General features: G+C 46.0%; 11 protein-coding genes and 1 non-coding gene across 12 annotated transcripts; 8 read left to right on the forward strand and 4 right to left on the reverse strand.

The window, feature by feature from the left end:
• The first annotated feature begins 698 nt into the window (after positions 1-698).
• Positions 699-782, forward strand: C8R40DRAFT_t113. The gene has a single exon. It is a non-coding gene; the product is annotated as a tRNA-Ile (tRNA).
• Positions 783-840: 58 nt separating this feature from the next.
• On the forward strand, positions 841-1,518 carry C8R40DRAFT_1160423 (uncharacterized protein; the record flags this gene model as incomplete). The annotated part of the gene is made up of 1 exon (XM_046230016.1): positions 841-1,518. One exon carries the CDS (start codon positions 841-843, stop codon positions 1,516-1,518), a length of 678 nt encoding a protein of 225 aa, XP_046086956.1.
• Positions 1,519-1,727: 209 nt separating this feature from the next.
• C8R40DRAFT_1044124 (uncharacterized protein) lies at positions 1,728-2,934 on the reverse strand (the record flags this gene model as incomplete). The annotated part of the gene is made up of 3 exons (XM_046224213.1): positions 1,728-2,417; positions 2,475-2,643; positions 2,696-2,934. 3 exons carry the CDS (start codon positions 2,932-2,934, stop codon positions 1,728-1,730), a joined length of 1,098 nt encoding a protein of 365 aa, XP_046086957.1.
• Positions 2,935-4,665: 1,731 nt separating this feature from the next.
• C8R40DRAFT_1044012 (methylated-DNA--cysteine S-met) lies at positions 4,666-5,239 on the forward strand (the record flags this gene model as incomplete). The annotated part of the gene is made up of 3 exons (XM_046224203.1): positions 4,666-4,779; positions 4,835-4,946; positions 5,007-5,239. The coding sequence occupies 3 exons, from the start codon at positions 4,666-4,668 to the stop codon at positions 5,237-5,239; spliced, it is 459 nt and encodes a 152-aa protein (XP_046086958.1).
• A 607-nt stretch (positions 5,240-5,846) lies between these two features.
• C8R40DRAFT_1101575 (uncharacterized protein) lies at positions 5,847-6,421 on the reverse strand. The gene is made up of 2 exons (XM_046227955.1): positions 6,357-6,421; positions 5,847-6,217 (listed from the first exon to the last, which is right to left on the reverse strand). The coding sequence occupies exon 2, from the start codon at positions 6,210-6,212 to the stop codon at positions 5,898-5,900; it is 315 nt and encodes a 104-aa protein (XP_046086959.1). The 5' UTR covers positions 6,213-6,217; positions 6,357-6,421; the 3' UTR covers positions 5,847-5,897.
• Positions 6,247-8,228, forward strand: C8R40DRAFT_1101577 (glycoside hydrolase family 71 protein). The gene is made up of 7 exons (XM_046227956.1): positions 6,247-6,418; positions 6,476-6,557; positions 6,612-6,987; positions 7,047-7,141; positions 7,196-7,339; positions 7,395-7,543; positions 7,600-8,228. Exons 1-7 carry the CDS (start codon positions 6,329-6,331, stop codon positions 7,945-7,947), a joined length of 1,284 nt encoding a protein of 427 aa, XP_046086960.1. The 5' UTR covers positions 6,247-6,328; the 3' UTR covers positions 7,948-8,228.
• C8R40DRAFT_1250337 (CRAL-TRIO domain-containing protein) lies at positions 8,229-9,714 on the forward strand. The gene is made up of 4 exons (XM_046233685.1): positions 8,229-8,579; positions 8,639-8,737; positions 8,786-8,855; positions 8,905-9,714. Exons 1-4 carry the CDS (start codon positions 8,380-8,382, stop codon positions 9,475-9,477), a joined length of 942 nt encoding a protein of 313 aa, XP_046086961.1. The 5' UTR covers positions 8,229-8,379; the 3' UTR covers positions 9,478-9,714.
• Positions 9,715-10,458: 744 nt separating this feature from the next.
• Positions 10,459-11,388, reverse strand: C8R40DRAFT_1169993 (uncharacterized protein; the record flags this gene model as incomplete). Its single annotated transcript, XM_046231465.1, has 4 exons — positions 10,459-10,764; positions 10,831-10,846; positions 10,897-11,171; positions 11,314-11,388. 4 exons carry the CDS (start codon positions 11,386-11,388, stop codon positions 10,459-10,461), a joined length of 672 nt encoding a protein of 223 aa, XP_046086962.1.
• Positions 11,389-12,030: 642 nt separating this feature from the next.
• Positions 12,031-13,506, forward strand: C8R40DRAFT_166120 (uncharacterized protein). Its single transcript, XM_046234224.1, has 2 exons — positions 12,031-12,124; positions 12,180-13,506. Exon 2 carries the CDS (start codon positions 12,251-12,253, stop codon positions 13,016-13,018), a length of 768 nt encoding a protein of 255 aa, XP_046086963.1. The 5' UTR covers positions 12,031-12,124; positions 12,180-12,250; the 3' UTR covers positions 13,019-13,506.
• Positions 13,507-14,934: 1,428 nt separating this feature from the next.
• Positions 14,935-15,875, reverse strand: C8R40DRAFT_1101607 (uncharacterized protein). Its single transcript, XM_046227957.1, has 4 exons — positions 15,828-15,875; positions 15,674-15,774; positions 15,171-15,556; positions 14,935-15,115 (listed from the first exon to the last, which is right to left on the reverse strand). The coding sequence occupies exons 3-4, from the start codon at positions 15,546-15,548 to the stop codon at positions 14,972-14,974; spliced, it is 522 nt and encodes a 173-aa protein (XP_046086964.1). The 5' UTR covers positions 15,549-15,556; positions 15,674-15,774; positions 15,828-15,875; the 3' UTR covers positions 14,935-14,971.
• Positions 15,876-18,413: 2,538 nt separating this feature from the next.
• On the forward strand, positions 18,414-18,973 carry C8R40DRAFT_165545 (uncharacterized protein). Its single transcript, XM_046234223.1, has 2 exons — positions 18,414-18,819; positions 18,882-18,973. Exons 1-2 carry the CDS (start codon positions 18,584-18,586, stop codon positions 18,910-18,912), a joined length of 267 nt encoding a protein of 88 aa, XP_046086965.1. The 5' UTR covers positions 18,414-18,583; the 3' UTR covers positions 18,913-18,973.
• A 2,375-nt stretch (positions 18,974-21,348) lies between these two features.
• C8R40DRAFT_1069080 (FAD dependent oxidoreductase) lies at positions 21,349-22,956 on the forward strand (the record flags this gene model as incomplete). Its single annotated transcript, XM_046226075.1, has 7 exons — positions 21,349-21,489; positions 21,545-21,645; positions 21,703-21,742; positions 21,796-21,996; positions 22,055-22,496; positions 22,547-22,824; positions 22,879-22,956. The coding sequence occupies 7 exons, from the start codon at positions 21,349-21,351 to the stop codon at positions 22,954-22,956; spliced, it is 1,281 nt and encodes a 426-aa protein (XP_046086966.1).
• Positions 22,957-24,242: the final 1,286 nt, after the last annotated feature.

The raw sequence follows: 24,242 nt of genomic DNA on the forward strand, positions 1-24,242 counted from the left end.
AAAGGACTCACAAATAAGAACCAAAGGTTTTTGAATTCCACCGTAATAGGAGCACTACCACTGATGGTGAATGTGCAAAGGTCGGACCACAAATGTCCTTCGAGAAAACCCTCAGGTTCTCCATCAACTCTGAACTTGACTACTCTGCTCAAGGTATTCCTCAAGGGAACACCAGTGAATTTCAATGCTACATCTCCCAGATATGCTTTAATCTTCTCCGATTCGAAGACCTTCTTGATCTGGTTCTCTGTTGATGATTTCTCCTCCGATGTTAAGGCATGTAAACGATGACCGCCAATAAAACCCCTTCCATACCCACCCTCTCCTACATATGAAAGGGAAATGTGTCGAATAACTGATGAGAAAATTACAAGAAGCAATTTGACATTCAATTGAGAATTAGATGAGGAGGGAGAGCACCTTCTCCAGTACGAGGCAGAATTTCCCGATCACCAAACTGGGATGTTTGGTCCAAGATGTCGAACTACCAAATTTGCCTGCGTTAGTACTGAAACATTTCATTGTGATACAGTCAATTACAGGTCGAGGTGCGGCCCATATGATAGAAGCAAATTTATCCCAAGTTTATGCGAAGCGGATTGAAGCTGAGTGGAAACTGCCATCAATTATAGATACATACATAGCAAGATTTCCAAGTCTAAGCGGTGATGAGCTATATTTTAACATACTTCGTCGTAGGCCGACTAGCTCAGTTGGTTAGAGCGTCGTGCTAATATTAATATAGAACGCGAAGGTCTTGGGTTCGATCCCCACGTTGGCCAGTGAATTTTTTCTTCGACGGGAAGTGAATGAAGTAATTGTTCTTAGCAGTTGCTTACGATGTGCCCGAACCCGAATCTTGTCGACAACGATCCTGAAACGTTGGCGCATTTTGTCCCGTTGGATCCCGTTTCTCGCCGTGCGTACGCTCTATCGTGCAAACATCTCCCTCCCGCAATCTTGAATCACTCTTTGCGTGTCTGGATCTACGCAGCGACACTCAGCGGGCTTGAGAAGCTCTCTTCTTCTCGACTGCCTCTGCTATTCACTGCTTGTATCCTCCATGATATCGGTGCTACCCTTGCTTTCTCCAACTTGGACTCGGAGAAGCTTCAGCGTTTTGAAATTGAAGGAGCAGACGCGGCAGCGTCTCTTTTACGAGAAGCTGGAGATTCTTCCATCTCACAAGATGATATCGAAGAAGTTTGGCGCGCCATAGCTCTTCACTCTACTCCCCAAATTCCAGAGCGAATGGCGGGGCTGGTTCGCATTGTTCGACTTGCCGTTTTGAGTGATTTTCAGCGAGGCACTGTTGCTGGGAAGGAAGGGTTACAGGAAGAGACCGAGGCTCATTTTGAAAGATTGGAGATTGAAAAGGTTCTTGGGGATGCTGTGGTTCAGCAGGCATTGTGCAGTCGAGTGCCAGAGGCAAAAGCCCCGGCCGCAAGTTGGCCTCACGACTTATTGAGGGCTCATCGAGAATATCCTGAATGGGAAGGAGTCAATAAAGGCTTTTAGCGTGCGATGTCATGGTTCTGATCACACAAGTTTGTTTTGTGTGAGTCTATGTTGCGGGTGCGTCGTGGAGTCAGGGAATCTAATTTACAAGCATTCATAGAGATTTGCGGTGCTTGGAATTATGATGGCCTTGTAAACTTCAATGGAATAAAACAGAACGAACCAGCCGTGTTCGATAGGCTAAGTCCTAATGTCCGTAGTCACAAGAATTAATCCAAGTTTCCATCCAAGTGTCCAGTAACACCCTTCTCCAGATCGATTTCAGAATCCGTGCCTTCTCCTGCTCCGACAGCTCCTCTCAATCCAAGCCCAAACAATGGACGACGTGAAGGTTGTTGTTCATCGGGGATGCCTTTGGTTCCAACATGTCGGTCTCGTTCTCTACCTCGTATCACGTCAGCAGCTACGTCGATTGCGGGACGCCGACGACTACGATCTGCCGTCAGTGGAAAGTCCTTGGTCTGTTGCGTGCGTAACTCTTTCACTCGATCGGGAATGATCATCGTATGAGCGTCTGTGCTTCTTCTCCGCGATGTTCCATGTGTATCGTGCGGATAGGGAGTAGTACCTTCCCTATTCTGAATCTGAGCTTCGATATATACCCGAGTCCTTCCACCATTCCCAAAACCATTCGAGCCATAACTTTGCAGTGTGCGCACTATGAGAAAAAAGTACAGCATTCCGAGGAGGAAGACGAGCGTGATAGCGATTCGAGGACCAAGCGCCGCCCTGTTACTGAGCGGTGCGCGTTCATCAGGATCGGATTCGGCACCAGTTCGCCAGACGAAAGATAAGATCGATACGATGAAGAGAATCATGGACCATGACATCCAGGCTGCTGGCATTGCAAGTAAAATCCAGACATTCCACCAAACCACTGTCTTCGTTTTCTGCGCTTCCTGTGATCGGAAAGGTGAGTTTAGGAATGAATTGTCAATGGATAACAAAGATCATACTTCAGCCCAGATAGAAGCACGATACATACTCCTCATCGTCCCAAAACGTACAATATACATACATCCGTATGAAAGGCTCATAATAGCACAAATTAGAGAAAGCAACGCAGCGGTTCTCGTGAGGGGGTCAGTCGCAGCATCCTCGATTTGGAACATGGTCAAGATAGCACTAGAATTGTAATTGTAAGTCGTGGATATCGTCAAAGAAGAGAAGTCCGTACGATAATAATAAAGCAGATACAACATTCAAAGTTTTCCATTCTCTCATCAATGAATCGACGAACGCCTCCCAAGAAAGCTTGAAACGTATAAGCGACGAAGATACCAATGGGAGGCTCCACTCTTCTGGTAAAGGTAGCGGAAGGTCGACTACGGAGGCTGCTGCCACTAAATTTGGAGCAGATGTTGAACGCAGGTCAGCACCGGCGGTAGTGCTTAAAGTATTGTTTGGAAGCGGCATCTTCATGTTTGTTCCTGCGTTAGCAGCGTCGATGTTATGGGTAGTCGCAGTTGCGTTTGTTTGACCGTGTTGGAAATGACTACCACCCCTTCCGCAGGCATCGATCATGCGCTTAATATCAGGCTTGCTGACCTCTGCATCTTCAAATATCCGCGCGACACGCGAAAAATACATCGACGGAATACGCAAGAGCAGATGCAGATATATCAACCGTGGAAGAGTGTCTAGGAAAAAGATACGTATCATGTGAAGATCCATTGAGTGGACATGGTTGGATTTATGTACATGGGCAGCGAATGCGTTATCCTCCCTTTGAGTATGAAGGTCGGCCGAATAATGAGCAGCCTCAGTATGATGAGAGTGACTTTCAGTCTTCATCGGAAATCCCTCTGGGTCACTGGTATGGCTACGCAGTTGTTTCCGAATCCACATCGGAAGATGAATTCTGGGAATTCTGAGTCGCGGAGGGAGAAGAAATTGGGATTGAAAAGGATCAACTGGAATAAAAGGCTCTTCGTGGTGACTGGTGTGTGTTCGATGATGGATACCTTGAGACCATTGCTGGAGTATCCTAAGAGGCGACGCTGCCCTGGAGCGAGAATGCGATGGAGACCGGGAGCCAGCATTGAAATGACCTTCTTGTTTGATGACGTAGTCGCCAGAAACAACATTAGAGGAAGCAGTAGGATCACTGCCTCGGCGAAGCCGATGTAGAACTGGTACAACAGTCAGCATATACAATATAATGAAAAGATCAACGATATTGACCTTGTCTAACGCTTTGCATTGTAGGTAACGATGTACGGTCGCTTTCCAACGACGCCCGCCGAGCAGTGTCATGGTCGAGAGAGCCCTCAGACGCGCTGACACGAGGTCGTCTTGCATCTTTGGATGTTCCATTTTCAGCATCTGGGAGCGTTGGGCTGAATCCAGCGAATGACTCCATATTGTTTCCAGACTGGGATATACTCGGCCAAGATCTCGACGCATCAAGACTATGTCTAAATATCCGAGGTGACTGGCCATGATTGTTCGGTATAGGAGATCGGCCTCCACGATTGTTGAGATTTGGGCTGACTATTGACGGGGGCAATGCAGATAGCTTGTCAGAGTAAGTCAAAGTAGAGGTGGCGTTAGAGTCTAGTATGAATTGTTACATGTATACAGTAGTGATAGTGCTAATGCAGACTCACCTGGAGAAATGGACGGAGGAGTATTTCCGTCTTGCAAAGAAGGAAAAAGCATAGAAGAAGGCCCGAAGTCTTCTCTAACGCGACCTACGCTAGTTTCAGCAGTGTCCTCCACACTCCCAACCACTAAATTCTCTTGAGAAGTCATCGTGAAACAGTGTGTTGAGCTTGGTTGGTATTGTGGATGGAAGTTGTTCGTCTGGTTGAGTGAACTTCAAGTACTTATTTACTCGATTGTCCTTCCAAGGCTCGAGATGCCATAAATATCACAAGGGTAGGAAGAGAGGCTGAAGCTAGAGGAGCAGATAGTACAGTGACTGCTGTATTCAGCTGTGCATGGAACGTCGTACGTAGAGATTCGAGAAAGAAAGCTGGAAAAGGAACCTTTACGCGTGACGCAACAGCACGTGACACTGTGTAATCATTGACAAAGATCCGGAACCGCGTTTTTGAGTCACTCAGACTGGCACCATCTTCAAGACTTGCACTTTGCAGATTTTTGACTCAAGATTCTTCCAACTACTCTTACTGCTACTGCATAATGCCTGCTGTCCGATCTTCAGCTCAACTTATAGAACTAGACAATGAAGCTCGCGTGATCTACTATCCTGCAAGCCAATCTGAAAGGGCTACTTTCAGAACGATTAATGGAAAGGTAGGTTGTTATGAGATCTTTACAACTCATCCTGGCGTCTTCAATATTATCATAGCGCTTGACTGAGCACCAATGGAATGTATACGACTTTACCAAGTCAATACCGAGCGGAAAAGTATCGACTTACGCTGAGGTATGTCGAGCTGTTGGAGGCTCACCTCGTTCAGGTACAAGCTTGTTCAAACGCTTTCAATCATCTCCTCAGAATCATTGATAACATTACACAGTTGGAAACGCACTCCGACACAATCCATTTGCACCATGCGTCCCTTGTCATCGTGTCATAGCCTCCTCGCTCTACATCGGTGGCTTTGTTGGCGAGTGGGGTCCTGATAGCAAGACCAAGACGCAATATCATAGGAAAGTGGCGATATTGAAGGAAGAAGGCGTGATATTTACAGAGAAAGGTTTTTTGAAGGAGAAGGAGCGAGTCTGGAAAGAAGGCAAGAAATCGTGTTGAGGAGGACGTCCTGAATGACTTTGAAATAGTACACAAGCACATATTTTATGGTGATTGGTGCACGCACTTGTGAGATTGACGAAGAATACCATACTTCGTATGTACTTTGTTCTGTTTCTCTGTCAATCACAGATACGATGTGCAATGTACCAATGCAGTGCCTACTGGGTTGTGACTTGGTTGAAAGGAAGGATCGATCCGCGTTTCTCGAAGGTCCCGTTGAAGGGTATCCCCCCCGGAGGGAGGGAGGATTCTGTAAGAACAGGACGTGCATGCTTGATTTTACCGACACATTTTCAGCTAGAGAAGGCATGGTCAATTATTGGATGATGAGTCTCTCCACCCCTCGTGCAGCATGAATATGCCCAAAGACATGCAGTGTCAGTTGAAGGCGCTACAAGGCAGCCAGCAGGCCTTGACGCCCTGACCTATTCAAATCCAGGTGATGCGCTGGAGGTCCGTGATTTACTAAGACGTCTGTATGTAGCGGAATAACTGACGAGTCTGCTGCCTTACGCTTATACTGAAAGACCCATGAGCCACGTCTTGGAGTCAATGAACTATCATAGACAAGAAATTTTCGTCCGTTTATTATCATAGCAGTCGATGTATTTTCTAGTCTGGAAATTAAGAAGGGACACTCGTACGAATATCAGGTTCATCCAAAGCTCGATCGTGATTGCCCGCGATGAAAATCTTGTGTGGATGTGGCTGCCTGAAAATCCGTCGTAGTGCTCTGGTCAGCTCTTGATATGAATATCGCCGTCAGGAAGGGGAGGAGTTTCGTCGTCGTGATTGCTGAGATACAGACGACACGGAGCACGGACCGGGTTTTGGCGGTCAATTCTGCTGCGACGACTGCCAGAGCTGAGAGTTCCAGCAGTATATACGCTCCGCAAAAAAGTGTAAGGGATTGGCAACAAACAGTTTGAGCAATGTGGGTGGACACCGGTTCGAAATTTGAAAAGAGCATTCAAAGTAAGCTAAGCGCCGATAATTCCGTCGGTATTTTTCCCATCCATCAAAGGTCCATCATGACCGACGCACTCACAGCTGAAATCCTCAAATGCCTCTCTGTTTTTTGCTCTCATGCCCCTACTCAATCAAGCCGTTCTAGGGCTACAATTCCTTTTCCTGACTTCACTTTCCAATGCTGAAGATGTATTCGCTCATTTCATGGTATGTACACCACTTTCTTCGCCTCCCAAACATTTGTCCATTCGCTCGATGTTCCAGGTACAAAACTCATATTCCTATACCAAAGCTGACTGGGCCGCGGATATCGCCGCGGCTCAGGCTATAGGTATCGATGGGTTCGGTAAAACACATTCCCGAAATCAATGTATCTCAGACTGACTCCTTATGTGTCCAGCTCTCAATACCGCTGTGGACTCATATGAACAGACCAAGTACCCGGATGCTTTTGCAGCTGCAGAGGCTGTTGATTTCGATTTATTTATCTCATTTGATATGACATATGAATGGGAGGCGACGGACATGGTCAGCCTAGTTAAAAGTTATGCAACCAGCTCGAGCTACTATCACTGGGAAGGCAAACCACTGGTCAGCACTTTTGGCGGTGACAGCGACACCAACGATTTTTGGAACACATTCAAGACAACTCTTGCCAACGAGGGAATCTCAATATCTCTAGCGCCGGCGTTCATTGACTATCGAGATCCTGATGAAGCCGCGCAGATGTTCTCAATTTTTGTTGCTATCGATGGATTCTTCAACTGGTGGTCATGGTGGGGTCGTCACACACACATCTCTCATCGTCGTAAAAGCACTGACATCCCTGCAAAAGGCCTGCCGATGAGAACGCCAATCTTACTACCGACACAGATCTAGCTTATAAGAAAGCCCTCTCAGCGGCTGGCAGAACTGGTCCATACATTATGTGTCAGTGCGTCTTTCGCAACTCTATTTTTGCTGACAATGAACACACCAATTTAGCCGTTTCCCCTTGGCAGTTCAAAGAGCTCGGCGATGGCCAGGACTGGGTTGAGCAGTGTGATACCTTATGGAAATATCGATGGGAGCAAGCAGTTCACGACGTCGAACCTGATATCATTGAGATTCTTACTTGGAATGATTACGGTCCGTTCTTTCTGTCCTTGTCAAAAATTTACGACTGATAAATCCCTTTCATAAGGCGAAAGTCACTACATTGGGGATATTAACCCTGTCGTGAACCTTGGAGATTTGGCTCCCTTGTACGTCAATGGATTTGACCACTCCGGATGGAGGATAATCGCCGAACATTATATAACGTTCTACAAGAATGGGTCTGCACCGATCACCGTGAGTATGAACTTCCTCTGTAACGAACGTATAATGCTCATTATCATCAATTGTAGGAAGACCGAGTCGTCTACTGGTACCGAGTCTATCCGAATTCCATCACTTGCAGCCAAGGTCAGCTTCCCAGGAATTCGCCCTTCCCTGAAGACGCCGTTTTCGCGTTCACGATGTTGACAGCAGCTGCCCACATTACCCTTACCGTAGGGGAGAGCACTACGACTTTTCTTGCCCAAGAGGGAGTAGGGATCAGTTCAGTGCCTTTTTCGAAAACGGACGGTCAAAAGCCTGAGATCAAAATTGTGAGGAATGGCCAGACTGTGAAGAGCGGAACGGGGTCGAAAGCTATCAGCACGACAAGTTGTGACTACTATAATTTCAATCCCTTCGTCGGAGTTGTCCAATAGATACGCACAAGAACTTCAACATATCAGGAACTTTCAATGTAATGGAACACCGGAATAGGGCAATGCTGCCCGCAACCATTCTTGGCGGAGACCTTGTTAACGGGGATGAGGCAGTTATGAAATATAAACCATATCCGTATCTTGTGAACAGTTCACTACGCTCGGACTGTAGGCCATATAAAAGGCCTTATAACAAAAAACGCGTACCAGCGCGTCATGATCAGGAGTTGATTGTTCCTGTTTAATATCTGGCATGGGAGTCTTAAAAAGGAAATTCTCGGAGCTTCTCCCGGAGCTGATCACTGCATAAGGGGTTTCCATGATGGTTAATCAATTTCCACTCACCGTCTTTACGCTTAGCCACCATCTACTATCAGTATACCCGCCCACTCAATCTTTTCCCCATAACTTTTTTTTATCAGTCTTTCATAGATGTCTAGCTCAGATGCTCCGACACAAGCGAGTGCTAGCGCACTCCCTGAGGGAATAACAGATCCCAACTACAAGCCCCTGCCTGGCCGCCTCGGAAATTTGACGGTCCCTCAACAACATGCGCTTGAAAAGTTCAAGAAGGAATTGCAGGACGAGGGTGTTTTTGTAGAGGAAAGGATGGATGACGCTACCCTTCTACGGTCAGTTCATCGATGGCATCTTGTTCCTCGTCGCCAATATACCTTATCTGTCTCCATAGCTTCCTTCGTGCACGAAAATTTGATGTCGCTCTAGCCAAAAAGATGCTTGTGGAATGCGAACAGTGGAGGAAAGATTTTAATGTTGAGGATATCGTCAAGTGAGTTTTGCTGGCGGTGGCAAAGTCACAAATCCTGATATCATGCAGAAACTTTGACTTCCATGAGAAAGAAGAGGTGGATAAATATTACCCGCAGTTCTATCATAAAATGGACAAGGTGTGTATTGTCTAGCTCGAATTGGTGTACGTTGCTTACACGAATGCAGGATGGACGTCCTGTATATATTGAACAGCTGGGCAAGCTCGATTTCAAAGCGCTTTATGCATGTACAACGCAGGATCGTCTTCTCAAGCGGCTCGTGTATGAATACGAAAAGTTCATCACATCACGTCTCCCTGCATGCTCTGCCGCTGTCGGACATCCCGTCGAGACATCTTGCACAATCCTTGATCTCAAGGACGTCTCACTGACAAACTTTTACCGTGTCAAAGACTATGTCATGGCTGCATCCAGTATCGGTCAAGACAGATATCCTGAATGCATGGGCAAGTTCTACATCATCAATGCTCCGTGGCTGTTCAATGGCGTCTGGGCAATAATCAGGCCGTGGTTGGACGAGGTGACGGTGTCCAAGATTGATATCATTGGGAGCGGTTACAAGGACAAACTCTTGGCCCAGATTCCCAAGGAGAACTTACCTAAAGAATTTGGTGGGACTTGTCGGTGCGAGAAAGGCTGCTCGTTGAGTGATGCAGGGCCTTGGAACGAGGAAAAGTGGCAGAAACTTGAGGCGGAGATGAGTAAAGGGACGGCGAATGGTAATATTGCACCTGCATAGTATTCTTTAATGCGATTGCATACAGGATAGAATCGTAGTACGTTTTAATACCAGTATCGTAATTAATGAGCGCAGTTCTTGAAGACGTTCTTCTGCTGAGCGCTGTTGATCTTGGGGCTTAGATTGGAAGGATCTCCTTCAAGGCAATTGCTGTCCCTTTATGAGGGACACCTCCATAGGTTTAATCGCTGATCATTCCTCCTAGAGGGCTCACCAAGTCCGCGATGAGCATACAACGAAGCTCATCTTAGGATAAGATAAGGCCGGCGAATGAAAGACGTCTAGCGCGCATTAAGCGCTTAAGCTTTTCTACTTCCGTCTCTCATCGCCTCACGTATAACAAGCTATATCTTCGTAAATTCCCCCCCATTCTCCATTCCGATTCAGTGTTTGGTCACTACACACCAAATGCTCCGGCTTGAACCACCGCATCCGGGCCATTTCCCACCCGCGCGGGGCCAAGCCCCAGCCAAACCTCACCTCAGAATTTCTAGAACAGGAGACTTCCGATCTTGATGAATATCCTCCTATAATTCCAGCACTATGAAGAAAGTTTGTTGCGCAGGATTGAGACGCCGATAATGCTTAAATATGGAATACGACGGCGAGTTGGACAGAAAGCCGCGTGGTTTCCCTCTGACCCACTTTGTTATAGCTAAGCTGCACGACGGGCGGGGAACCTTTAAGCACTCAGCAAAACCAATTCGGTCGACGAACGAAAGAAACGAACTGGGTTGCAGAATGCGTTTAATTTTAGATGTATCTCACGTCGGTAAACATCAATGTCCTCAACTTCTCAAACTCTTCATCGAGCTCGAACACGTAGATAATCTCCAAGAGAGGTCCAGTTCATTCCCTTTTTCGTACGACATTCGAGTTCGTCCAGAATGAATTGCCTGCTCGCCTCGCTGATGAATCTACTGGCATCGAGAGGTATCGAGCCATTCTTGCCAAGCTTTCTAGCCCAATCAATCTCGTTCTTCATCCACTCATACGTCTTTGCCAGTCGGCGTTCGTGATGACAAACTGTTCGAAAAAGTTGGAGGCGTTGATATAGACGTCGAGGAAACATTTCATGGGGTATTGCGTTTTGAGCCAGAGGCAATATTGTCGCAGTTCGTGTGCGGCTTGATGCTGTCTCTGAGTGACCACACGTCGCGGAATCTTTTTCTTCTTGTCGGAATTTTTGTCGTCGATTTCGTGGCCTCCAGTGACTCCTTGTTTGGAGGTAGGTAGGGTAGGTAGGTTAACCGACACGGTCCCATTGAGGTATTGTCGAGGATTTGGCTGTCTCACCAACAGATGGTCAGCTTCGCGTATATCTGTCAAACTGCAGAGTATTTAGAAACTCACTTTGTGCTCACATTGCCTACGAGACTGGTACCAGAGGTTATGGATGTTTATGTGTTGATGCTGAACTTGCTTCCAGCTTGTCCAGCGGCCCGGGTAACTCCAGATATACCAAATGCACCACCTGCAGCTCCAGTGAATGCCCCAATCAGGGCGTCCCCTCCGGCGCGTTTCCATGAGATCTCTCCAACGCCAGCCTTCACTTTGGCGTCTCCGATGCTAGTAGCAATGCCGTACTCTGCTACCATACCAAACTGTGCAGCAGCCGCACTTCCGAGGCTCCCTCCAGCAACTGCTCCAGCGAAAATACCTGGGGGGACCGGCAACGACGCCGGCAGCTGCCCCTGCCATTGAACCCAGAACAGCACCACCCGTTGTGACTATTGCGTTTATGCCCTGTCTATCTATCGCCTTCCATGGCTTTTTTCACAGTTCATAAGATGATCATTCTTGAAATGAACAGACTCATTGAATATGCCCTCGTACATCAGCCATCCCGTACATTTGGAACAGTGGCTGATGGAGGGGAGTTACAGTAAGGTTTGATGCATTTCCGCCCATTCTTGTATCTTACTCTGATTCTTACTGAAATCGCGGCACTCGTGGACAAATGTCTATCCTTCCTATGTAAGCCTCCGTTCTTTCCATCCCATGCCCAAACTAGGGCTTGCCGTCGCTGGAGACCTGTCATCACAATGGGAATTGGGATGACGACGACAGGTTTGTCAGAAAGGTTCTGACTCTCTGTCGGATGGTCACCGATGGTGTCCGTGCAGTAATCAATATACTCGACTCTGAATTGTGGCCCTTCTAGTCCTGTGGTGGTGAAGTTGCAATATTTGGAATGGAGAGCTTGGTGCGATCTTGTTCCTTCTCTAAATAGTGAGCTCAAAGTTGACGACTCCGACATTATTTATCTAACCAGGCAAGCCACAAGGTTTGAAACTCTCTGGTATCCGAGTGTATCTCATTGTCAGCAATCGAACTGTCGAGAACTTTTTGACGTTAGACGTACCACCTGCATACCTCATCGCCATTTTCGCTCATACGCTTCCGAAGATAATATCTTTGATTGTAGCGTGTGCGTTTACATGAATTTTACATCGTACTAGCTTCTCAGAATTCTCGTTCATCCGAGAGGGACATCCACTGGACCAGCCAACATGCCCTCCTGCAACAGACGTGGATAGTAGCAGACGGGTCTACGACATCGGGAATGGAAAGCAAACCGTGTACTTTTTCCTCTGTCCTATTGGAGTCCCAAGTGGCACAACGGGCGGAGAGTAGCTTCTGAACAGTCAGCGACCGAATAGCGCAGATAAATCATAAAAACTAACCAGTTTCATCTTCAGATGTATTTCTTGTCGTCGGTCATCAACTTCCTCAACTTCTCGAACTCTTTATCGAGCGCAGTCATCAAGCCATGCAGACTGTCTCCGAGAGATGTCCAACTCATTCCTTTGCTCGTACGGCGCTCGATCTCGTCCAGAATGTATTGCCTGCTTTTTTCGCTGATGAATCTGCTGAGATCAACAGTTATCTGGCCGGTCCGGCCAAGCTGTCTGGCCAAATCTATCTCCTTCCTCATCCACTCATACGTCTTTGGAGCACCATGCCTTCCTTGTCGTTTATCTTCGAGCTCGGTACATGCAGCAATCACGCACTCATTTGCGTCGTTCCAGTCGGCGTCCGTGATGACAAACTGGTCAAAAAAGTTGGAGGCGTTCATGTAGACGTCGAGGAAGCATTTCAAGGGATGTTCCGTCTTGAGCCAGATGCAATATTGTCGAAGTTCGTGTGCATCATGATATTGTTTCGCGGTGACCACACGCTTCTTGTTGGAATCCATTGGATAGGATTGAAGTTGGGGGACGGTCGAGCGAACAATGGGGTTTATGTAGTCCAGCAACAATCTTGCCCGAAATTGTCAAAGGGTGTCGACGACAATCCTCAAGGCACCTCCGAGTCAAGCCGTACAAGACTCTTTCAGGTTACTACCATGAGGACTGTCAGATGCGCCACCGAATGGATGACTTCCCGTAGGAATTATTCGCAGGACACCAGACAATTAATTTGTGCCACCAATATAAGTGAACCTAAGCGAAGATGGCCGGACAGGCTTCGCAAAAACTGCATCAAAACCAACTTACAACGGCCTCCCTACCCTGTTGTAAACAGGTTTTTGGTGTAAGCGAGGGTCCCATCAATAGTCCGTGCGTCGCATATAATACCGTTAATAGTTAACTGCAGAATAATTGCAGCGGGAAGTCACCCAATCTTCCGCAGAGCACAGACTCTTCGTTCCAACCACTATACTGGCTCAAGCTCCTAAAATTTCGGCTGAATGATGAGAAAGGTGAAGAGGGAGAGACTGAAGCTCAATCAGTATCGGGAACCCACCGAGTTCATCCTGGTTATTTTCTTGTTGACAACCCTAACTCGAATGACATGTATGTATACAACATCGAGTCCGACTTATTCGAAGTTCTTGATCCCCAGGTCAGACCCTGTTAGACCTCACTAAGTCCTACACGTCGTAAATGTTAATGAGGAGGCACCAGTAGGCACCTTCCTATGTTCATAATTTACAGTCCTCAATCCGCTACGGACACGCTTTCAAAACTTCACCGACGTCCGCAGCGGTCCGCTTGTGTTACGCGCGACATTTTTGCCATCGGAACATTGTTCCAAGTCATGGGCTTCAAAATATGAGGCTGCATCATAATTAATCGAATAAGTCAGATGGAAAGCTACCTAGAGCTATGAAGAGAGAATTTGTGCCGATTCGAAACGCTAAAACACGCGTACGGTCCCCTTTCCTCCTGTCCTTGCCCTTGTTTACCCCGCTTGCAATCTATCCTGCTTTCAATCTATCCTGACTTGTCCAGTAGTGTTGGCAAGTATTGGTGTGTGCCCTGGCGCCTGCCAACTGACATCAATTAACCGACTGACAAGGACACCTTGTCCAGGAGGGGACGGAACCATCATGGAACTAGGTCCGGTGAGTCTAGCCTAGCCTAGCCTAAGAGGTTTTGTTTTGGAAGCAAACGAGGACTAATGGGGCTGATAGACAGTGAGTGCTTCATCGAAGCCGAGAGAGGGAGAAATAGAGGGATTTGTATCACCACCGCAGGGTCACCATTTCGGAGCCAAGAGCGGGACAAACGATGTACCGAGCAACTCAAGCTGTCCAGTATGAGATTGCAGGCCTCCCTCGCACTCTGCTCGCACTCATATACTTACATAAAGTAGATCTTTTCTCAACGGGCAATTCAGGTTTTGCTGCCTCCGATATCAGTATAGGTATACGATGTGCACAACGTACATGTGTTCTTAAAGGCAATCGTAAGTCAAAATTCATCCCGCCTGACCTTAAGCTTATGCCACTTCGTATCCACCCAGGTTACACTCTCAACCCCTCCAACCCTCATATGACACTCAAAGCCTTCTGATCGTCATCTCCCCTCTTTCTCGGTCCTCCGGCCACATCGTACATGCTCCCAGATAGGAATTTTTCATAGGATCTAAGAATACTTCATCGTCAGCAAGCCGGCTATTGAGGAAGATTGATATTAGACGTACCACATTATTTTTTGGAAATTGGGCAATGTCTTAATGGTCAGTTTCGCAGCTTCGGCCTTAGCCGCAAAATCTAACAATATCCCGTTCACATATTGGAAAGGTGGTGCGACATTTATAATGTAAGCACGCAAAAAAAAATACGACACTGACCCACGTAACATTGACCTTGGAAGGAAGATGGGGCACATTGGTATGGGATTATATCATCTCCGAAACCGAAGGTGGAGTCTTGCAATGTAGTATTCAAAGCTCCTTGAGCAATGGTTAAAATAAGAGTTGGAAATATTAGAGACGCACATACTGCTTTGAGTTGTACCAAACTGACAGTAAAATTGAAGATCCCGGCCAGAGCACCGCATCTTCATGTTATACCAGTACTGTCCCAAAAGGAGGGAATCAAATCTCGAATGAGAATGATGCAGACGTACATACAGTCCCCTCTTTTCGAAGCTTTGAATTCCCTGAACTCCTCGATGGGGAGCTTGATCGTAAAAACTTGAACGGAGGAAGGTCTTCTATGCGTAATATTCTGTACCCCTTTCTCATTACAACGGCTGCTGCTTTACGTGGTTTGTAATGTCCTATTTAATCTGGTCACGGTCTCGAAGATGTTAGCTCCATCTGCATTTGCATCTTTGGATCCGTGCATGGCTTCAATTGGAGTAACGGTATATCCAGGACAATGTTGATCAATGATTTGAGTGATCTACCGACTGTTTCTTAAATTTAGGTGAACAGTACTGGTAACTGATCAGACGTACAGTTATCGACAGGGTTCCAGTCGAGACACATATGAAGCACTTAGTGACCATCCAAACATGTGCAAGGCAGCAAAGGAGAAGAGAAAGGCCTATCAAAGTTATTCCGAGGGTAGCCCACAGTATGATTGCTTTGCTTTGCATGCAAGATGTGCTGGTGACCGCCCCGTCGACGGCGGCAAATGCCATCGTTCCCGGGTTTTTGAAGCGCATGTTTGTGTTTGCGGTCGGAATGGTCGATCCGTAGTCATTCTTATCGAGTGTAAATGGGACTAGAACCACGACGCGGTAGATTGACCGTAAGATTGAAATAGAAATGACACCAAAATCCGGATTCATGATGGTCCGCCTACGATCCCATATGTAAGGCATACGGGTCATTATTGCTGCTGTTGTTACAGTTAATAATTGCGATAAAGGAGTCCCGAGTATATTCCCAGTAGAGAGAGGATCTATCACGTTGAGAGTCAAGCCGAAATCGTATGCGCATGGAACGCGTAACTTACCCAGGAAAGACAGTCAAGGGCACTACTCTCCCGAATATGTTGCACAGCACCCGCGAGTTCTAGATTTGAACAATTGGCTGATGATGTTACGACGATATTCCCTATAGGTAAAAAACTTAGTACAATGTATTTCAAACAAGCAACATTCCCTCACCAAATTCTTGTTGGGGAATGTACTCCGTACGTACAGCTTTGACCTCGACCTTACTATTTCCAGACACCGTTCCCAATCCGTATGCGCAGATCATGATTACTACATACTGTACAGTTGTAGATAGATCACGCAGACGGACAGTACTCGAGCTCCCTCAGTTGCTTTTACATCAACTGAGGTGAGCTCACTAACGCACTAGAATACTCGCACTTACTGACGGTACCTACTAGATTAATTCTACGTCAACAGGTACATAAAACTATATACAGTTGCTTTTACATCAACTGAGATTAATTCTACGTCAACAATTCTGAGCCCGATGAGCACAGTAGATAAATTAGCCAATACGGTCACTTTTGTTAGAGTCTACCTCCGCACCGCGTACGCACAGTCCACAGCTTTGACCATTCATTTTGCTTCCGTCCGATTACATATACACTGTACAGTTTATAAGCCACCAGCGGACGGAGGATGGGGGGCTCACTCAGTTGTTTTACATCCAACTGAGGTGAGCCCCATACCATTTACCTTTACATACCATGCTCATGACATATAGAGTATTTACTATCTGACAGGTACCGAATATAGTTGTTTTACATCCAACTGAGAGTATTTACTATCTGACAACTTTCGCTCATGAATGGAAAAGAAACAGTGAAAGTGGAGACCTCGGGACAACAGCAAGTCTTACATTGACAAGATACACCGAGTTCACAATATACTTAACCCAAGCTTCGTCATCCATGCCGGTGGCAGCAAAAACGCGTGTTATTCTAATATCGATTGAGTTCTGAGAGATCATCCCAACTGAATTTCGACGATACAGGAAGACCCCCGTCCTTACCTGTCCTTACAGTCCAACAAGGAAACAAGGAAGTGGAAGGCGGGAACTTGAATGACGACCACAATGGAAAGGAAGATGTTTGTTGACTGATTATGATACAGGGCGTATACTTTGCAACTGTGCCTAGCATGGAAAGGTAGGTAGTCTCCCAAAGGCAGAATCTTTACCTCTTGACACTTTCGAGTCGAGGTGATACAGTGTGGCTTTTGGAATCATTGTTATTACGAACGGACAATCAGACGAAGAACGGCACATACCATCATCACAACCGTATCAATGTCACTTCTCAGTACTTCTACCATTTATGTCCGAAACCGTGAGCCTATCTGTTCCACCGCTAGCTCTGGGGATGCGCAATAATTACGAAATTCAGGGATCGATTAAACCGTTCCTCCTGAGAACGACTTGATTGAGGCTGGAGTGGACCGGGAAGATGCTGTTTCTTCGCTGTCATTAGGGAGAACGAAATTACTCAGGTTAATGGCGTTGAAGAGACTAATGATAGCTAATGATGCAGCAGAATTCATGATTTTAAAAATCGCATCAGAGGAGATTGTGGCTGACTGATAGAACGAAAGACAGAAATAATCGTATTTTGTTGCCACGGTACACGCCAAAGTTACAAGAGGGTCATTGAACGTATGTAGCTGAGCGTACGAGTTGTATTCAATAATTTCTGTGGTCCAATGAGTGGTCAATTACTCTATATAGTAAGTACAGTCCCGGTGTTACGTGTATTCCGAAGCCCTAACCTAACCATCCCGAGTTTCGGCGCCCCTACCTTCGTACAGCCAATTACATTTAGAGGCTTCCACTCCCAGTCACTGTTGTGAGCGCTTCATCATCCCTTTCCCAAAATCTCCGAGTCCATCAAATACGTAGAACATCGATGTTCGAATATTCAGACGTTCTGTGCTTCTCCCGTCTATATGGTGCTGGCAGATGTTGGCCTGGTACGGCGTTTCTGTGAGTGACCTAGGATGATTCTGACCTCTTTTGTCATACTAGGTCATACTAGTCAAAAACCTAGACTTGGCCGCATCATCTGATCCTGTACAATATACGGTCACCAGAAAAGTGGAAGTACTATGGTTATAAATTGACCACCTATTTTGCCGGTATAAATTCATTATACAAATCTCTAATAGAGTATACTAGAGTATACGAGAAGAATTACTCTGCGTGAGTTTCGATTCGTCAGCAATTCAAACACTGTGTGCAGCCAGATATGAACTTGGCACGGTCACAGCGCTTCAGGACGATACATCTTTTGGATGATGCATTTCATGAGGCATTCTAGAGTCACTAACTGACTGTTGCAAAAAAGGATCATCAGCGGACTAATTTCTTGAAGCTCCTAGAACGTATGGAGCCGCGCATACATATGTAAGCCCGGTTTTTTTCAGTGCACTCAAATCAAGGGCCCCCCACATCTGAGATCGTAGCGCACTTCGCCCTTGACCACACATATTCGAAGCATCCCAAATCACCCCGCGTATTTGCCGCATATTACTGTATCCTCAACCTAATCGTGCGCAGATGCCGGTGGTCCTTATTTTTGGTTTTCTATTGTCGAACTCTTCCTGATTCCTCCTGAAGTGCCCGAATTGTTCTACATGATTTGAAGACGGTGAGCAATTCAGCAACCCACGTAGCTTTTTACGGCTTACGTGGGGAGGCTAAACACCCATAGGCTTGGGGGTTTTTTTTAGTGCGCTCGACTTGAGGTGCACCTAATAGCTACACACGTGAGGCTGTAATGCACTTCGCCTTTGACTGAAGTATAAGCAACAGCGTATCTGCCGCATATACTATTTAAAACTTAATTTGCACAAGAGACCGGTGGTCTTTATTTTTTGTAACCTCTTTTGATTGGGAGAGGGTGATCTAACAACCCACGCTTTCATGGCTAATGGGGGTATATTCAACTTTTGGAGGTAATCCAAAGACTTACCTTCTAATACATTGCTTCTGGCTGAATTTTGCGAGCATTTTTGGCGAATCGGTCTTCTATAATCTTGTTTCCGTATATAGTATCAGTGTTCCTTCGTTGACCCCTGACATTTTTTTACTTTTGGTAATCCCTCTCGTTCCAATCCTACCTGTGCATAAGAGTAGGTGCAAATCTGGCACGTTGCTGCTGTATATGTAAGGATTTGCCGAAATTTCATGCACGTACAGAATTTCTAAAAAAAATCCTTTACATTAAGTGTAACGCGGAACCCGGTTGTTCCTTATTAGGACAGTGTCGATCTACCTACGTAGCACCTACCTTTGGAGGGTGGTCTGTATTCTACTGCCAATGAAAAAATATCAAGTGAAAGGTGTCTGGAAATAGAACAGCATATCACACCTGTAGTGTGTCAATGGTGGTGTTCTCCGTCCCTTACGATCAGTGTATTCGTTCTGACGGATTCAACCAATGAATTTCAAGAAGTAACCTTTTGCCTGGCGCAGATTTGGCAGCTACCGTTGAACACAAATTAAACATTTGAACAGCCCAAAGACGCCATCGTATCTGACTCTGCATGGGATATGAGTCGACTATAGTACTGTGGGCATTATTGTAGTAATAGCCCCTATTATCCACGATAGAGGATTCGATTGCAACTCTTCCTGAACGTCCCCTACGGAAATTTGGTCTACTTGTCCCTTTATCCCATGACGTTTCTGCTACGTCTGAAAATAGAAATATTACCAAAATGGTTTTGAGAAAAACCAGAAAGAGTTCGCGGGTGGTAGCCAAATATCTTGTACATACTCATATAAACCTAGCTCGTCGGAACGACTCGGCGTTAGTGGGATAACTTCTTGAGAAACGGAAGGGGCTTGTTCGTCGTTTACAGTTGCAATGCCTGCCTATGTTGCTTTGTGCAGGTCATATGCAGGTCAGGCCATCCCTATAAGTACTTACGATCGGGTAATACTGGACAAGAAATTAAATCATCCGTGGTGAGTGGTCTTCTGTTCATAGTCTTCACGCTAACGCATTGCATCTCATCGTCAAGGTATTACTTTAAACTGCAATACTCCTATGTCCCAAAACTCCGCCGATTTGCCTTCCTCGCTTCAAATTTTCAGAAGTAGATGCTCCGTGATTAGGATACATTTCTGAATAATTGTCAATGTACTCATACACGCAGATGGCAGAAGGAAATCATCTTCCACAAATGTGCTTGGAACCGTCAGTGTATGTAAGTCCTAGAGGTTAATTTTAGGAAATAAATTGGGCCCAGGCTACGGCAAAGAAAATGGCAACACGGTTTCCGCAATTCATTTCAGTGCGCGATTCAAGAATGTTCGACTTCAGATTAAGAAAGCATTATATGTATGTGTCTGCGTACCTGCGCGGATTCACCGAGTCAGGGCAAAGTCTAGTCTCAGCCTCCCGAGTTCGCTGACAGCGAGCGGGATAGGTCACAGAGAGCCTGGCCTCAGGATCTGACATACGTCGGGAAGTCGAAGACCGTAGACGTCGAGAGTCTCGACTCGCCCAGGTGACTGAAAGAGACGGAACTGGTCTGAGGCCTCTCAGTAAGTATTAAAATCAAAAAGATACAAACAACATATCTGTGATGAGCAAAGGACTCATTAGCGCACAGCTGGTGCGGATATGGTACCGTACGCCCTTGTGTTTTGCGGGGACGTAGAAGATTTGAATGAGTAATGAAAATAAGGATTCAGAGGTCGGTCTACCCCGGTCTTCACATGACTGAAAAGATTGATAATCAATGATGACGAATTTTTCTTCAACCAACGCGTTCAACTTCAACTTTGTCATTCTGCAACCAGACACTCAATGATCAATGTCGTATTTCTTCGCAATCCTTTTCAACTTCTGGCTCAAATGTACCGTCGGCAAATCATAACGTGGAAACTTAATGGGCTTCAACTCAATGCTCCGTCAAAGAATCGACCTCTGCTTCCTCAAAAGGTTCTTTTTGATATGTCCTTTAGAGGATGAGCTGTCCTTGTACTATCTGGCAAACGACCGTTCGTCGCCGGAGACCTCAGAATGCACATGTGTCTTTCCCGCCCTGGCAGTGTATGTTGATTTGCTCTGTGTCATTGTTGATGAGGCCATCTGACATTCTTTGGACTCCGAAGGGAAGGGCATTGCTCTCAGCCATTCGCTCCTGCCTTCTTACCAACGCCCGCTTGATGATTGAGTGAAACTAAAATTTAACTACCAGACAGATGTCAATTCGACGATCAATGCCAGGAAGCTCGGAAATGATCTACAATTAAGTCGACTTATGAATTGTATTCATGGTTATTTCCACTTCAATGGCAGTTTCTGATTTTTCCGCCTGCTCTCGAACGGATCAGGTCTCGCATACTCCGGTAGTGGTTGGCGTCGCAGCAAGACCCGCGGTCGATGGAAGGATGCATACTCAATTAACACGGATGAAAACCCGATGTTCTACCTTTTGGAGAATGGGGTAACTGAGAACGTTCTAGACAATTGGCTTGACATGGACGAAATATGATTCTCGGTGCAATGCGGTCTATGTAGCTTGAATGCCAAGTTCCTGCTATTTTCGTTTTCTCTTTCCTCAATTACGTGCCATTTAAACATACCTACTTTCACCCTATAAAAACCAGCTCTTTTCTGGATAGCCAGTCAGTTTGCTCCACCAGCTCTTATCCACTCATCTATCCACACAGTTTTCCAGAATGTTCGCCAAAGCATTTACGCCTAACTTCTACTTGGAGCCTGTTGACAACGAGCTTCAACTTCGCATTGGCACCCCCAGTCCTGCTGCACCAAAAGATAAGCGAATCCTCGTCATTGGTGGTGGTGTTAGCGGAATGACGGTAGGCGATATATCCTTCGTCAACGTTGGTACACCCCGATTAATAATTGCGACAGTCGGCTTGGGCCTTGATGGATCAAGGATATGATGTGACCATACTTTCAGACCGTTGGGCAGATCGCAAGAACCGTATTACCTCTCAAATCGCTGGAGCTCTGTAAGTATCACTCATTTGAGACCACATTTTATCGTTGATAGTCCATAATCGTCTCAGATGGGAATATCCTCCCGCTGTTTGTGGAAAGCACACAGATGTAAGAGGATGTAATCATTTTTACTGAACGACGAGATTGAGCTCTTTGTCTAGGCGATTTCTTTGTGTCACTCCAAGGGTTGGGCGATGACCTCCTACAAAATCTTCGAACAAATCGTGACGAAGTTAGGCGAAACTGACGGCATCGATCACGGTGTCCGAATGAGGATCGCCAATTTCTTCTTCGACACCCCTCTAGAAGCTCGTCCAGATCAACTCGAAAAATGGGAGGAGATCTGTAGCTTGTCGCACACGGTGCGCATTTTTTTACTTTCAATCATTTAGATCATGGTTCTACCTTCATGTGTTATAGATCAAAGGACTCAAGCGCAGCGCAGATCTTATCCAACACCATTCTGTTGACCAGAAAGCTGGGATGAAAGATGCCTATCAACTGCTCTCTCCAGCTGTTGATACCGATGTCTATATGATGTGGTTACACTTTGTTTTGAGTTGCAAAGGCGCTACCTTCGTGACCGAACGTATCAAAGGAAGTCTGCTCGACCAGGAAGAAGAACTTCTCTCTCGCTTTGATGCTTATGCGATAATCAATGCGACAGGTCTCTCGGCCTTGGAACTGGCTGGTGATGAAACCGTGTACCCTCTTCGAGGAGCAATCATCCGGGTCAAAAATGATGGAACTAAATTCCCCAAGCTCACAGAAGCTCTCGCGGTGACCCACGACGAGACGTACGGAACTGATGAAGACATGGTTTTCATTGTCCCTCGAAACGACAACATTTTGATTTTGGGTGGTAAGTTCAACTGATGGTGCCTTCCCACTCTGAATACTCACCGATCTCAGGTATCACGGAACCCAATGAGTGGAATCTCAACTTGACTGTCGATACGCCTGTTATTAAACGCATGCGCGAGCGCTGCAACGCATTCGTCCCTGGACTTGAGAACGCTGAGTACGACGACGAGACTGACCTTCTCCAAGGTTTAAGGCCTTTCAGGGGGTCGAATGTCAGAGTTGAGCGGGAGACCGCACCCAGGAAAGACGGATCTCATAGCCGCATTGTTCACACATACGGACAGGGAGGATCAGGATTTTCTTTGTCGTTTGGATGTGCTGGAACAGTAAGATCATTTTTACCGGACCTACTCCCTTCTTGCTGATTGATTGGTTTTCAGGTCGTTTCCTTGGTACAGGAGATTGAAGCATCCAAGCCACCTGCGAAGATGGAACTTGTGAACGCTGTTTGCTATTAATTGTGTACCCTCCATTTTCATCGCGGAATTGTTATACTAATCATGTATACTACATGTATCTTCTTTCACTTGTCATCAACTAAATTTCCCAATTTCAAAATAAAATTGAAATCACTCATGCGGGATGTGGTGAATCTGTTCTGAATTCGAATACCATGCACCCTTATGCAACGCAATAACCCTAATATCCCATGTATGACTTTTGCATTGCGCGACCCAGCATGTGAAGAGCTAGTAAAGGGATGAAGCTGAAGTTAGGCCCCGATTATTCGGATCGCCACTGCAAATCTAAGAAGCAGACAAGTTGCACGGCCACCACAGCATGTAAAACTGTAAAACTAGCTTTGACTTTTTCGGACCTGGAGATGTATCCGATTTTTGTTTGAATAATTCGTTGATCTTTGTGTACATGTGAAGGCACTATTCTATTCATAAGTATCTCAATGGAGCCCATGATAGCTACACTCATGGTACAATATCTAAAAAATCAGAATGAAAAACACATTCAGAGAGCTATTCAGAGGTGATCCCGTCGATTGAGATGGGACACCGTGTAGTTGCGATTGGCGGAGATAGCCAGTACACAAGATTGTCATACACATTATTGTAGGTAGAACTATCAAGCGATCGCGGAATTGCACCGCAAGGGAAAATGTTTATGAATTTTCCACTGAGTTGAGGGCAACTTTGGATTTAGAAGCATGCATAAGGTGATCCCGTCAGCGGCTTCAGTTACACGCGTATACATGATTTAAAAATGAGATAATGGAGATGTCAACATGCGTTCTCATGTGAGCCTCCCGAGGTGCTCGCTTCGACATTCTAGTTGCAGGGGCTTTGTCAATGATGGCGCACCTCCATACAAAGTAGCTGGTTCCGGCAGCATCTGCACACATCCGCGGGTAATCCGACTCCGTAGGATTGCGCGACAACATTCTGGATTTAGTTGTTCGACCGATTCGCCCGCAATGGCGAAACAATAATGTTCGAGTTGCTACGTTTTGGGAGGATCGCTTTGTATTACTGCGGTAGTATTATACTGAGTAGTACATGAAAGACGTCGAAACCATGTTCTATACTGTTCACGACGGATAGGTTCACATAATAGCGGGATGCATTCCACTCAGAGATGTTCGATAGAGTGTATCGGGGACTTCCGTGGCCACTGATGACTGCTTGATCTTGAATTTATTGTCGTCCAGTGTAGTATTTGAGAAGATTCGAGAGTGATGCGGGAGTGAAAAATTCGAAGGTACGTTGACATTTCCGTCTCTGTATAAGTAAGA

This window comes from Lentinula edodes, assembly GCF_021015755.1.
Source record: "Lentinula edodes strain Le(Bin) 0899 ss11 chromosome Unknown C8R40scaffold_15, whole genome shotgun sequence".
Lineage (NCBI taxonomy): Eukaryota > Fungi > Basidiomycota > Agaricomycetes > Agaricales > Omphalotaceae > Lentinula > Lentinula edodes.

What these genes read in the sequence shown, in the direction of transcription:
- C8R40DRAFT_1101575 (XM_046227955.1), bottom strand. Translation starts at nt 6,212, where the DNA reads ATGCTCTTTTCAAATTTCGAACCGGTGTCCACCCACATTGCTCAAACT.
- C8R40DRAFT_1101577 (XM_046227956.1), top strand. Translation starts at nt 6,329, where the DNA reads ATGCCCCTACTCAATCAAGCCGTTCTAGGGCTACAATTCCTTTTCCTG. An exon ending in TCTTACTTGGAATGATTACG is followed by an intron (nt 7,340 to 7,394) that starts GTCCGTTCTTTC and finishes CCCTTTCATAAG; the next exon opens with GCGAAAGTCACTACATTGGG. An exon ending in ATGGGTCTGCACCGATCACC is followed by an intron (nt 7,544 to 7,599) that starts GTGAGTATGAAC and finishes CATCAATTGTAG; the next exon opens with GAAGACCGAGTCGTCTACTG.
- C8R40DRAFT_1250337 (XM_046233685.1), top strand. Translation starts at nt 8,380, where the DNA reads ATGTCTAGCTCAGATGCTCCGACACAAGCGAGTGCTAGCGCACTCCCT. An exon ending in GATGACGCTACCCTTCTACG is followed by an intron (nt 8,580 to 8,638) that starts GTCAGTTCATCG and finishes CTGTCTCCATAG; the next exon opens with CTTCCTTCGTGCACGAAAAT. An exon ending in AATGTTGAGGATATCGTCAA is followed by an intron (nt 8,738 to 8,785) that starts GTGAGTTTTGCT and finishes GATATCATGCAG; the next exon opens with AAACTTTGACTTCCATGAGA.
- C8R40DRAFT_166120 (XM_046234224.1), top strand. Translation starts at nt 12,251, where the DNA reads ATGCAGACTGTCTCCGAGAGATGTCCAACTCATTCCTTTGCTCGTACG.
- C8R40DRAFT_1101607 (XM_046227957.1), bottom strand. Translation starts at nt 15,548, where the DNA reads ATGACCCGTATGCCTTACATATGGGATCGTAGGCGGACCATCATGAAT. An exon ending in CTGGAACCCTGTCGATAACT is followed by an intron (nt 15,116 to 15,170) that starts GTACGTCTGATC and finishes AACAGTCGGTAG; the next exon opens with ATCACTCAAATCATTGATCA.
- C8R40DRAFT_165545 (XM_046234223.1), top strand. Translation starts at nt 18,584, where the DNA reads ATGGGGGTATATTCAACTTTTGGAGGTAATCCAAAGACTTACCTTCTA. An exon ending in GGCACGTTGCTGCTGTATAT is followed by an intron (nt 18,820 to 18,881) that starts GTAAGGATTTGC and finishes CTTTACATTAAG; the next exon opens with TGTAACGCGGAACCCGGTTG.